The sequence below is a fragment of the Microtus oregoni genome, unplaced genomic scaffold (genome assembly GCF_018167655.1).
Source record: "Microtus oregoni isolate MIOR12 unplaced genomic scaffold, Mior012 000012F_ref0000307, whole genome shotgun sequence".
Taxonomy (NCBI): Eukaryota; Metazoa; Chordata; class Mammalia; order Rodentia; family Cricetidae; genus Microtus; species Microtus oregoni.
This window is the reverse complement of record NW_024543071.1, coordinates 22,851,859-22,866,070: the sequence shown is the minus strand read 5'-3', so window position 1 is coordinate 22,866,070 and position 14,212 is coordinate 22,851,859. Positions and strand designations below refer to the sequence as shown.

Sequence of the window (14,212 nt, the reverse complement as noted above, 5' to 3'; positions counted from 1 at the left end):
GCACCTTTGGTCTGATCCTTGTCTCCAGGATGTCTGACCCGTTATCTCTCACACTCAGACTCTGCCCTCTGATAACACCTGAAAGCTCCCATTTTCCCGTGTGATTGTTCCAGAGTTCCTGTGGACTCTCCGCTCGCTTTGTTTTCCCAGCCAGCTGGTTTTTTCCATCCTTTGTGTGTTTGTAGATTTCTTTCCCCTCTCATCCCCCTTTGCTCTCTTATTTTTTGGTTCTCTGATATTTCTGTCTCCTTGGACAAATGCAGCAGTTTTCAGAAGAATATTGAGAACGACAGCTTTTCCTTAGCTTCCTCTCTACATCTCCTGTATTTTGCAGTCTGCCCTTGACTATTTTCTGTAGTGGAGGACCCGTCTGCTCAAGGCGGGCTCTCCCTCTATTCTGGTATGAGTCTAAGAAGGGACTCTTGATGTTGACCTGAAATTGGTCTGCCTTCTATATAATTTCTATTTCTCCTCGTTTGGGTCTCTGGAGCTGCAGGGATTAGTATGGGTTCTCACCCATTGTCCCTTCTTCATGCATTAAAGAGGATTAGAACATCTTTCTTACCAAAATATTTGCTTTCTAGGCTGAACACACTAAGATTTTGAAAACTTTGAGGCATTTGCCTAGGAGGAATAGGGTCTTGCTACATAGCGAAAGCTGACTCCAACTCATGATCCTCCTGCCTCAGCTTCCTGCATGCTGGGATTATAGGCGTGTGCCACACCACTGGGCTTGAACTGCTCTTCAAGCAGAAGTTCCTACAGGATAGTTGTTTATAATGATTCTCTGCACTCCAGCATTTTCATGCCATGTCCTTCCTTCCTTTCTTTTCTTTCTTTCTTTTCTCTCTTTCTTTATTTTAATTTTTTGAGGCATGGTTTCTCTAAATCTCTGGTTGTCCTGGAACCCAATCTGTAGACTAGGCTGGCCTTGAACTCACAGAGATCTGCTTACTTCTGCATCTCTGAGTACTGGGATTAAAGGTGTGCACCACCATCATCTGGCTAATGTCTTTTCAAAACTGTGGATCCCAAAATTTGGCACGGTAATCCAGACATGCCTTGAAGTACTTTATATTTAATCCTATTGAAATTGAAATTTCATTACCTTAAAATTAAGGGTTCTTCAAAACTGTTAAAATTACACTTATTGATTTGTGTGTGTGTGTGAGTGTGTATGTGAGTGTGTGTGTGTGTGTGTGTGTGTGTGTGCTTGAGCACCACAGTACATGTTTGGAGGTCAGAAGGCAAGATTTTGGAGCCAGTTCTCTCTGTGTGTCCTATGGGTTCTTTGGGTATCAAACTTGGGGCTTGGTGGCAAGTATCTTTACTTACTGAACCATCTTACCAGCCCTTAATTCTTTAACCTACCTTTTTTTTTTTTTTTTTTTTTTTGAGACAGGGTTTCTCTGTGTAGCTCTGGTTTGCCTGGAACTATCTCCACAGAACAGGTTGGTCTCGAACTCACAAGAGATTCACCTGCCTCTGCCTCCTGAGTGCTGAGTGCACCACTACCTGGCCTTTAACCTACTTTTAATTGTAGCTTGGTGTTCTTGTGGGACTCCCAATAATGGAAGTGTGTGTGTGGAGGGGAATGAGGTGTCTCTGACTCTTTTGCTGCACTTGGGACCCCTACTTCTACTGGGTTGCGATATCCAGCTGTGATAGGAGGGTTTGTGTTCAGTCTTATTGTATCTTGTTAGGCTATACTGGGTGAATATCTCTGGGAGGCCTGCTCTTTTTTTTTTTTGAAGTGTAACAGAGGAGGAGTTGATCTGGGGGAGAATGAGTAGGGGAAGGGACTGTGAGGAGTGGAGGAAGGGAAAACAGAGGTCAGGATGTAATGTATGGGAGAAGAATAAAGGTTAAAAATAAGTAAAGAAAGGAAGCAGGGAAGGAAGGGAGAAAGGAAGAAAGGAAGGAAGGAAGAGAAAGAAAGAAAGGAAGGAAGGGAGAAAGAAAGGAAGGAAGGGAAAAAGAAAGGAAGGGAGAAAGAAAGGAAGGAAGGTCTATTTATGTCACATTGTGTCAGAGCATGATTTAAGATGCTCCCCCCAGTGTTTCGTCATGTGGAAATCAGGTAGTCATATTTCCACCGACGCTCAGCTGAGTGATGGTAATGTACTTCAGGACAGAGTTAAGGGTAGGACTCCAGCACATGACTGGAAAGATGCTTCAGGAAACCAACTGTGAGACAATCAACAAAGCCACACCCCTAAGTACTGCTCCAGCTATTTCAGTGAGAGCTGGGTGGATACAATCCATATCCCAACATTCACAAATAAATACAACCCATATCTCAACATTCATGGAGGATTCCATGGGGGAGGGGCCTTCCCAAGTGACTGGCTGAAATCGCCACCCCGCTGTCACTAGGTTTCCACAGAAGGGCCGATCACACTGCTTTGGCATCATTTCCTCACCCCAAATCTTCTCTGAAGCTCTCAGTGATTATTTATAGACCATCTATTTGAGCAATTACAGAACCAATCTCCCCGTTCTCTCATGCACAAATCACACCACTTTCTACTTCTTGAACTTTGAGGAAAACTTTGTGTCCAGCCTTTGGTTACCAAACCATCACCTCAGAATTTCCCAGGGAATATTGTAGATGGTCTCCCAATGACACACATGTCCTCAAATATCTGTGAGATGATTATGTATCGGTCAACTGGGCTGAAAAGTCACTCCAGTTTCACCTGATTGTCACCCCTGTTGGAATTTTAATCTTCAAGGATCATTCTCAGGAAGATAAGGAAACCCAGTGGGTTAAATAATCAAACCGCACACATTGCCTTTGAACTCAAACTCCTCTCTGGTCATTTTTGCCTACATGGATAGACAACATCAATACGAACTGTATGTTTTTGTCAGTTCAAGCTCACTGTGGTCAGACGTTCTAAAAATGGAAAACTAGTACGGATTTTTATGTTTCTTCTTTCTCCTTAAGATAGATAGCTTCAACATCTTCAGTAACTTTTCTGAAAACTGCCATTCTAGGAGACGGCCATGTCACGTTAGTTTTCTCCTATAATACATGTGTGTGAATATGTATACACATAGATCAATTCTCTTTGTTACTGAAGTATCTGTGAGTCACCTGCAGTCACCCAGGCATTTTGTTCCTAATTATTTCAGCACGTGCTTCCCAAGCATAAGAGGGCTGTACGCGGAGACACAGCACAGTGGCCCCACCCCCACCCCAAGGAAATTCTACAGCTGTGCTGTGATATTGTTTGGTGCAAGCTAATTGTTAATTAATTAAATTAAAATTAATAATTTTTCTAGTCACCTCAATACTGTCCTCCACAGCACCCCCAATTGATTGGAGAGATAAGCATCATCTGTTGCAGATCATTGTTGGTTATCTTTATTCTCCTTTAACGCATGGTAGTCTCTTCCTCTTGTGTTTCTCAGGATACTGTTTGTGAAGAGTCTAGGCACATTATTCCTTGCCATCCCTCTCCATCTGGATGTATCCAATGCTTCCTGATCCCTAAATACATCATAAGTATTTTTTGGCAGTCCCTTCTATGTGAGCTGCGTCCTCGGGATATTGGTATAAGGAGGCCCAGGGTATCAGTGTGTCCTAATTGTAAACTCCTTGTGGTTTAGATGGACATGCTTCTGTCTGTTGTTTGGTTATCCCTCTGTGTAGTGAAATATTCCTTAACTCTGTAATAGTAATATGTGAAGTGTGACTTCAAGAGTGAGCAAATATTTAGTTTCCCAATAACAAATTTGACTAATTTAAATTTTTAATAATTTGTTTTAGTTCTTTGAGTTTTTGTACATGTTTTAGTCACATTTGTCCCTTTTTGTTCTGACTCTTCCCAGATTCACTCCCTTCCCCTCCGCGTCCACTTTGTATCTTCTTGCCCACCAAAACCCGTTTGTGCTGCCCAAATGCTCTTCGCTGTGTGGTCTTTCACTGGGGCCTGAGCTGTTTATCAGGGGCTGCACACTTTGAGGAAACCGACCCTTCCTTTTCCCAGAAGCTAATATAGCCCTTAGCTCTACAGTTAGGAGCAGGAATTTGTGTTCATCTCCCACTCCATCCTGGAATCTGATCTGGCTCGTGTTGGCAAAGGTCTTGTGCACAGTGTCGCCCCCACTGTGAGTTCACGAAAGGAGCTGCCCTGCTGTATGTAGAAGACATGAGTTCCTCAGGGTCATCCACTGCCTCTGGCTCGTAGGCTCTCTCTGCCCCCCGTTTAGACATCTGCTCCCTATTGCACAGTGATCCCTGAGCCATGGGAGGAGGCGGTGCTGGCTATGTGTCCCATTTAGGGCTGAGTTTTCTGCAGTATCTGAAAGGAATTAAACATTTCCCTCTCTTCTAATTGAAACTGAACTTAAAAAAAAATCTCTGGTGCTGATATCCTGTAGAACTAAAATATTTGTTTTAAATGACCAATTATAATATTGGCTACTGCGCCCACGGTGACTTGGCCATGCCTCCTCCTCACAAAGGCCTGTTCTTTGTGGTATGAAAGGAAAATTTCTAGGGCTGCCACCCAGCTTTCCGATATTTTCCTTCAAAAGATTTGTTTGTCTTTCCCTGGAAAATCTTCCCATAACCTGCAGAATTTTGGTCTCGAGCTCTTGTCACTTTTCTTCCTTTTCTTTTTTTTTTTTTTGTTTTTGAGACAGGCTTTCTCTGTGTAACAACTTTGGCTCTTAGACGAGGCTAGCTTTGAACTCGCAGAGATCCACCTGCTTCTGTCACCAGAGTGCTGGCATTAAAGGCGTGGCCAGCATTGCTCAACTGCCTTTTGCCTTTCTGTATTTACCATGTCTTCCCCTCCCAGCGCAGGTGGCGTTGAAGAATAATGTTATCAAGGGAGTGGGGTCCTCACTCGCAGAGACGGTCTTGTACTTAACGAAGGGAGGATCTTAATTTCAAATGTATGCTATTACCTCGGGGAGGAAAGAAATGGCACTTTATACTGACTTGCAATTGTTTCCTGGGATTATTAATTAATGAATTTAATTAGTTTATGGTTTTTGAAACAGGATCTTGCTATGTAGCCCAAGCTGGTCTTAGTCTTGTAATTCTCCCTCCCTCAACTTTTTGGTTACAGGTTTGTGATCCCCAGGCTCAGCTTGGAAACTCTTTTTTTTTTTTTTAAGATTTTATTTATTTATTATGTATACAACATTCTGCCTCCATGTATGCCTGCATGACAGAAGAGGGCGCCAGATCTCATTACAGATGGTTGTGAGCCACCATGTGGTTGCTGGGAATTGAACTCAGGGCTTTTGGAAGAGCAGCCAGTGCTCTTAACCACTGAGCCATCTCTCCAGCTTGGAAGCTCTTAATGGACACTTTCTATACAGAGAATCCATGAGCTTACACAGTTGCTGGATGTTACATAAGTCATAGGACGGCACCACATATCCAGAGAACCTAACGATTTTACCTATAGATCAAACTTAGTAGTCTAAATGATTCAAATAATTCAACCACTTAGACATTGCTCCCCGCCCCCTTTATTTTTCACTGTTTGGAGACAGGGTCTCAGTATGCATGTAGCTCTGGCTGTCCTGGATTCCTTATGTGGACCAGACTGGCCTTGCACTCACAGAGCGCCATCTGCCTGCTTCCCAAGTGGCAGGATTAAAGGTGTGCACCACCATGCCTGGCAAGTAACTTTCTTACCTTCTACATTAACAATAATCTTTTCCAATAGTTTGTATTTGTTTATTTTCATAGACATTGAGTAGGGAAAGAGATGAGACTTGAACGGGAATTCTAGAAGAGCGAAGGTGCTGTGTGGGTGGATTTCTGTGTGATCTCTAAACGGAAGATCTTTGCCGTATCCTTTTCATCCCAGGTCCACATCTCCACTTGCAAAGCTTCATGGGACTTCCATTTTAGAGCGACATCACCTGGAATACAGCAAGACTCTCCTGCAGGATGAGGTATGAGAGTTTTTCTCTTGGGAAGCTTACAGGTTCTGGATCTAAGACTATCCCAAGTGCCCGGGGGAAACATCGGTCTTCAGTGAAAACACTGGCGCTGTGTCCCCCTGTCCAAGTATAGTCTACATGCCCCTGCCTCAGTGCAATGGCAGAAGTTGCTATACCGCATCCAGGTTTTGAAATACCAAGCTGCAAGTAGTTAAGACCTAGAAGAAAAGAGGCACAAAAGTCACAGAATCTCTGGGATCATTGGTAAAGAATTCAAAAGGGCTCTGGGCACCCTGACCATCTATTTAAAAATGTAAAGGGGACTAACAGCTATGCAGACACTATTTTTCTTACTCATGGGGCAGGAGGTTCTAGGTTGTACAAGAAAGTTTGCTGAGCGTGAGCACGAGGAAGAAGCCAGTAAGAAGTGTTCCTTCGTCAGAGTTGGCCTTCAGCTCAGGTCTCAGGTTCTTGCTGTGGCTTTCCCCAATGATGGGCTGTAATCTGCAAGCTAAATCAAACCGCTTCCTCTCCATATGCTTCAGGTTAAGGTGTTTGCTGGCGTCAGAGATGCAAACTAGAAAGCCTGACTTTGATGGCTGTGCAAACGATTGTTATTCTTTCTGAAAAGGAATATTGCCTCTCAGTAATGTATACTGTCTCTTCAAGAACTGTCTGCAGTGCCGTTCAGCCTCTGATTGCAGCTGTGTAAGCGTCTGTCAACATCGTTGCTAGACAACACAATCACACAGTTCATTTATGAGCAGTTAAATTGATCACAAAATATTGACGCTTTAGCTCATAATATCTGTCTTTTATATTTTAGAAAACAGTGTGGCTCTTTTTATTATTCTGTAAGGAAAATCAGCTCATTAAAAGTTTTCATATTTTTAACAGGAGGAATCCTTGGAATTTGTTCAGCAAACTTGTCTCTTGTGGTCATCACTCAGACATTTTGCTTTTCAGACTGTAGTACATTGAACTGAAATGTCCTTATCTTTCATAGATAGGGCTGCCTGTATTCCAAACTAGAGAGAAAGCAGCTTGTGACCCAAGTGACTAGGTGGAGATATTGTTAGCTAAATTTGTAAGAATACATACACGCGCGCGCGCGCGCACACACACACACACACACACACACACACACACACGCACACACACACCAGCTAAGCAATTAGGGGCTGGCCTGGCTAGAAGTGGGCTAGAGACTAGGCCTCCTGGCTTGTCTGGGCACACCTGCCTCTCTCTATATAATGTCTTCAGAACAATGTGCAGGGATAGAGAGATGAAGTATTACGTGCTTATATATTTTAAGAATTAATAACCTAGGAATTAGAAACAACACCCTATCTCAATTATAAAAGTTCAAGAATTAGATGAAATATGAGGGAAAAGTATAAACAAAAAGAGCAGTGTTCACCCTTCTACCACAGGACGAGCTTCGCTGCTATAGCATGGTGGTGTGGTGTGTGGTGGAATGCCTATGACCCGGACACTTAGGAGGGAGAGGCAGAGGGTGAGAATTTAAGGTTTTTCTTGGCCACACAGCCTGGGCTACTTAAAGCCATGCCTTAAAAAAAATATATATATACAGAGAAAATCCATGCAGGATCTGAACTGAGATGCCTAGTGAAGTCATTGTGAATAGTCTCAAGTAGAAACATGATTTTAATCCAGACATTTTTTTCCTATAATCTGGGACTTTGCTGGCTATCGCTTGACTGTCCATCTAAAAACACTGACTGTAGTTGGAACAATGAACTCAATGTTTTAACAAAACAACAAAATAGATTCCTGTCCACCAGTTGTGTTTGCCTTGAGAAATGCCAGTTCTCGTTCCAGATGATGTAAAAAGATGGCCTCCATGAAAGCTTGTCATGTCTAGAACAAAGGTCGTCTGGAATGGCTGACAGCCAGATTTGGTTTGGGGTTGAACACCTTGTTTAGTTTCATTTTAAACTGGAGCTGATCTCAAGCTCTATATGATAAATAAGATCAATAGAGATATAATAGTGAGTTAACATGTAGAAATCTTAATTTCTGAGTGATTCCCCAGGTTTGCTTCACTGGAGTTGACCTTGCATGGGTCTTTACTGAGCACAGACCATGAGTTAGACAGCTGAAAAGACAAGTTGATCCCAACTGAGAAAACGAGGGCGGATGTTAGGGCTGTGTCCAGTATACACCGCTATCCGTGGTGAAGCTGGGACCTGGCCCTGGCTTCTTGCTGAAAGACAGGATGGGGTAAAAACTGAGAACCCTCACTGTGTGGACGGGCCACATGGGTTCAGATATCACACCTGCCCTATTTGGCGGTTTAACCCAAAGCAAGTTGCTTAACATCTCTGCGTTACGGTTTGCCAGAGATTAAGGACATTCATGAAGCACCGAGAAGCTGGTAGAGGCACAAGCTCCTCAACATTCCGCTCTACCTAGAATTCCTCCTGTCTCCACACGGGCCTACAGCCTACTGTCTTTCTCCCTCCAGGGGAATGGTCCTGTGTTTCGTCACTATCGCCTTCATGTGGCAAAACCATTGTCCATCTGTCCTCTGTCCTGCAGGGCTAAAATGGTCAACCAGAAAACCATGACTTTCAGTAGCCACTCCCACTGCCTATTCTGGTTATCTAGAAAACAAAGACATGAAACTGATTCAAACACAAAAATTATTAATGAAAGACTCTGAAGAAAAGTTTTACTAATTCTTTATATGATACTGCAGACCATTTTAAGGATAACACAAGGGAGGGTCATTATATCCCCCCATACATGTGGATATTAACACAGCCGGCAGTTTCTGAGAGACAGGGGTCTCATGGTTACTCTAGGGTCGGATGGTCAGCAGTGCCACATGGCTGACAACTGGGCATCCCCCTTTTCAACAAAAAAAAAAGTTTTGATTTTATTGTTGTATTTTCACATGGTCCTGAAAGAGGACAAGTGATTTATTCTAAAAATGTAGATACAGAGGAGCTGAACCTATTTTTAGAGTTTCAAGGACCTACTCAACATAGAGTAGAGATGAGCACTTAGACTGTGAGATAAACAAAAACAGACAGCAGGGGTTGAAGACACGGCTCAGTGGTTAAGAGCACTGGCTGTTTATCCAGAGGTCCTGAGTCCAATTCCCAGTATCCACATGGTGGCTCACAACTGTTTGTAACTCCAGCTCCAGGACATCTGACACCCTCACACAGATATACACACAGGTAAAACACCGATGCACATAAAATAAAAATAAATAAATCATTAAAAAAAACCAGACACCAAAAAATGCTGAACGACAGGCTATATCAGCTCCCTAAGTATGGCTTCTTTTGTTTGTTTGTTGAATCAAAGGTCAATTGGTGCTTGTGTTCTATTGTGAATTGATGAATTAATCCTTTCTTGTGAACTGTTCACCTTGCAGAGTTTAAACATCTTCCAGAATCTAAACAAGCGGCAGTTTGAAACAGTGATCCATTTGTTTGAGGTTGCAATCATAGCAACTGACCTGGCGTTGTATTTCAAGTAAGTATAAGGATGGGGATCAGAATGCTCCTGAGCCCGGTGTGGTTCCGCCTTCCATGACCCGCACTGAAGTTAGAAGAGATGGCTCATTCCTTGTGAGCATTTGATATTCTTGCAGAGGACTGGAGTTGGATTCCCGGGACCCACGCTCACAATGGCCTCTGACACTGACTTCAGAGGTATAATGTTCCACCTGGGCTCTACTGTAGGCATCCACGCTTATGCATACGTTTTTTAAAAGCAGGCTCAGAAATCTCCTTTCTTTTTGGAATGGCAGTTATCCTCAAGATAGTTGACTGAGAGTGAACTTACTCTATTTGGAGATAAACTTTGAAAGCACAAGCCTGCCCTGTTAAATAGCTTGTGATCTGAGGCGGCACAGAGGGGACAGCGGTGCCCGGCCTGAAGAAGAAGGTCATGAAACTGCATGCCATGGCGATGTGTCCTGGTGATTCACCATGGTCCGGGGGCTAGTTTGTAACTGGGTTTGTTCAGAGGTAGAATGCTTGCCCAGAATCTGGTATGTGCTATTTCAGGCTCAGAAATTTAATCCTGTGAGAGTTTTGGATTGAACAATCTTGATGATTCTAACACACAAAGTAAACTCACAGAACCTGAGTTTTTACACAGCAGAGGACGAAGGAGACCGGATATGCCAAGCATGTGCGCATTCTCTCCTAAGTGAAATGAAGTTTCATGGTGAACGTTAATTAGAAAGAGGTGGGCTATTTATAGGATCCAAATATTTGGTGACTTTGGCAGTGTCAAATTTTGCCCTGATCATCCTCCTTAAAACTCTATTAAACAGCCTGACTATGATTACAAATGCCCAGGATAACATCATGGTATCCAGACACCCAGGGCTCACAGCCCACCAGTGAGAAACCATCATGTCATAAGTGCTTCAGAATTGAGGGGTTTTGTTTTGTTTTTTGTTTGTTTGTTTTTGAGGCAGGGTTTCTCTGTGCAGCCCTGCTATCCTGGAACTCACTCTGCAGACCAGGCTGGCCTCAAACTCATTGAGATCCACCTGCCTCTGGCTTCTAAGTGCTGGGATTAATGGCTTGCACTGCCACCACCTGGCTCAGAATTAAGTTTTTAAGGGCAGACGCAGAAGCAGTGTTGCAGCTGGGGCACTCCTGCCACCGATCTATCACGGAAAATCCTCTTACTTTCCAGAGAGAGCCACTTGCTACTGAAATGCTCCGTTCTTTCCACTCAGGCTCCTACGTGGCACTGCTGGGTGCATCTTGAATCTTTCCCCCTCTATGACACCATACTGTCTGTAAATATCTTTCCACAGCACGTTTTTCCCACACAACATTTTGTTTTAAAGATTTGCCTTTGGTGACATGACACTTCTAGATTGATTAAAAATATTCATGTTGAAGCACTTCAAGTGGATGATATGGCATTCACTAACACGCCAGATTCAAGACAAGACCCTGAAGAAATAAACATGCAATTTAAAATTAGTGAAAGGGCTGGCAAGCGGGGTAATAAGTAAAGCAAATGCTGTTAAGTACGGAGATCCGAGTCTGGATTCCTCAGCACCAGTCCAAAAAGCTGAGAGTGACAGTGACCAACTGGAACCCCAGCATAAGGAGGGACTGTTAGTGAGGACAGCTGGAAAGATGTCCACCTCTGGCTTTTACACAGAGATAGATGGGCACTCCTCTCCTCCATACAAACAAGTACACATACAGAGATAGATAGATAGATAGATAGATAGATAGATAGATAGATGATAGGTAGGTAGATAGACACATAGATGATAGATAGATAGATGATAGATAGATGATAGATAGATAGTTAGAAGATAGATAGATAGATAGATGATAGATAGACGATAGATAGATAGATAGATAGATAGATGATAGGTAGGTAGATGATAGATAGATGATAGATAGATAGATAGATAGATAGATGAGATAGATGATAGATAGATAGATGAGATAGATAGATGATAGATAGATAGATGATAGATAGATGATAGATAGATAGATGATAGATAGATGATAGATAGATGAGATAGATGATAGATGATAGATGATAGATAGATAGATAGATGAGATAGATGATAGATGATAGATAGATAGATAGATGATAGATAGATGATAGATAGATGAGATAGATGATAGATGATAGATGATAGATAGATAGATAGATGAGATAGATAGATGATAGATAGATGAGATAGATGATAGATGAGAGATAGATAGATAGATAGATAGATGGGATAGATAGATAGATGATAGATAATAGATAGATAGATAGATGAGATAGATAGATGAGATAGATGAGAGATAGATGATAGATGAGAGATAGATGAGATAGATAGATGATAGATAGATAGATGATAGATAGATGATAGATAGATGAGATAGATGATAGATGATAGATAGATAGATAGATGAGATAGATAGATGATAGATAGATGATAGATAGATGAGATAGATGAGATAGATATAGATGAGAGATAGATGATAGATAGATGATAGATAGATAGATGATAGATAGATGATAGATAGATGATAGATAGATGAGATAGATGATAGATGAGAGACAGATAGATGGGATAGATAGATGATAGATAGATAGATAGATAGATGAGATAGATGATAGATGATAGATAGAGATAGATAGATAGATAGATGAGATAGATGGGATAGATAGATAGATGATAGATAGATAGATAGATAGATAGATGAGATAGATAGATAGATGATAGATAGATAGATGAGATAGATGATAGATGAGAGATAGATAGATAGATAGATGAGATAGATAGATGATAGATAGATAGATGATAGATAGATGATAGATAGATGAGATAGATGAGAGATAGATAGATAGATAGATGAGATAGATAGATGATAGATAGATAGATGATAGATAGATGATAGATAGATGATAGATAGATGATAGATAGATGAGATAGATAGATGATAGATGAGAGATAGATAGATAGAGAGTAAATTGAAAGAAAAGATTTGCCATTGGTAATGCACAGAGAGTCAGTTGACCTGCTTCAATTGTAGCGCATTTAACCGCTGGATAGACAGTAACACCCTTACACTCCCACACATAATAAGTTCCCATTGTGTATTATCTCCAATATCGTCCACAAGGCTACATTGCAGATCATGTGCATATATGTGGGTTTCTATACATAACGGTGGGACTATGGTGGGGTGCATATGTGTTTTGTGCGTATGCCGCCTTGCAGCGTTGGGCTCCACCACTTACATCCTATCCGCAGCACGTCAGGCCCCTCTGATCCCATATCTGAAGTACTCTTGATCTGGACACATTGGATTTCGGTTTGCTAACTTATTGAGTATGAGAAGATACCCTTCTGTTTAGGTCTGTATCTCCCATGTATGAGACCAATCATCCATGTAGTTTGGCTTCTGTGTTTGTTTTTTTTAAATATTTATTTATTTATTATGTATACAATATTCTGTCTGTGTGTATGCCTTCAGGCCAGAAGAGGATACCAGACTCCATGACAGATGGTTGTGAGCCACCATGTGGTTGCTGGGAATTGAACTCAGGACCTTTGGAAGAGCAGGCAATGCTCTTAACCTCTGAGCCATCTCTCCAGCCCCGGCTTCTGTGTTTTTGTTGGGCAGGGTGTTATGATGGTACAGCTCCTGGCCTTTGTGTTTCTGTTGTGCTTTTTCCTCGTTTGAACTTTTGGGTGGTTTGTGCTTTTTCTGCCTCCAGCCCTCTCCATGCGGAGATAGTCAGATCTGCCTGCCCTCTGTCCTGGCTCTCGGCCCCTGCTAGGCAGACAGCCTAAGGCAGAGTGGAACACAGACTATGAAAAGCGCACCCTAAAGATCCTTTTCTGTGCAAAAGTTGATGCACAGCTGCATCTTTTCCAGGAAGAGAACCATGTTTCAGAAGATTGTTGACGCCTGTGAGCAGATGCAAAGTGAAGAAGAAGCCATCAAATATGTAACCGCCGACCCAACCAAAAAGGAGGTCATTATGTGAGCAGTCAGAATATTAATTCCTTTTTTTTTTTTTTTAGCAAAACAGCACGTTTTGTATTTTTTTCTAGTTTAATAATTTTTCTTTTCTTCATAAGGGCCATGATGATGACTGCCTGCGACCTGTCTGCCATCACCAAGCCCTGGGAGGTACAGAGTCAGGCAAGTCCCATAGCCTTGCTGGTCTGTCACACACCTGTGACCCTGTCACACGTCTGTGATCTGTCTGCTATCATTAAGCCTTGGGAGGTGCAGTTAGGCAAACCCCACAGCATTTCCTGTCACACACCTGTCTGCCATCATCAAACCCTGGGAAGTGCAGTCAGGCAAGTTCCAAGGCATTTCTTTTCTTGACACACATCCCATGAAAAGCCACACAGTGATCTCTGGCAACCCCAGAGTCCTATTCTGATTTTTACAAACAGCAACGGGTCAGCAGGTCATTGGAAACACAGAAGGCTTTGAAAAGAAAATGGGGGGGGGGTGAAAGTGGGCGACAGATTTCCTTATTATTGGCTATAAAATGTTTATGTGGAATTCACCAGACATGGTCATTCAGACCTGTCATCCAATTGCTCATGAAGAGACCGAGGCAGGAGGATACAGGATTCAGTGATAGCCTGGGCTACATAATAAGACCCATCATGAACCCTCCAGTAGGAAGAAAACCCTTCCTATTTCAAAATAACCTGGAAGTGGCAACTCTTTTATAACTTCAGGGCAGCCTTCTTGATTACGCCTCAAGCAATGACTGGAAATCCTACCCTCGGATGTCACTCATGCTAACGTGA

The 14,212-nt window shown here is 42.3% G+C and overlaps 1 protein-coding gene across 2 annotated transcripts in view; it reads left to right on the top strand.

The window, feature by feature from the left end:
- The window catches only part of Pde6c (phosphodiesterase 6C), a 40,164-nt gene that overhangs the window by 23,083 nt on the left and 2,869 nt on the right, over positions 1 to 14,212 (top strand). For both annotated transcript variants that reach the window (XM_041661652.1, XM_041661651.1), the window contains exons 15-18: positions 5,838 to 5,925; positions 9,323 to 9,423; positions 13,314 to 13,421; positions 13,520 to 13,583. In XM_041661652.1, coding sequence (XP_041517586.1) covers positions 5,838 to 5,925; positions 9,323 to 9,423; positions 13,314 to 13,421; positions 13,520 to 13,583 — 361 coding nt within the window. The remainder of the gene's footprint in view (positions 1 to 5,837; positions 5,926 to 9,322; positions 9,424 to 13,313; positions 13,422 to 13,519; positions 13,584 to 14,212) is intronic.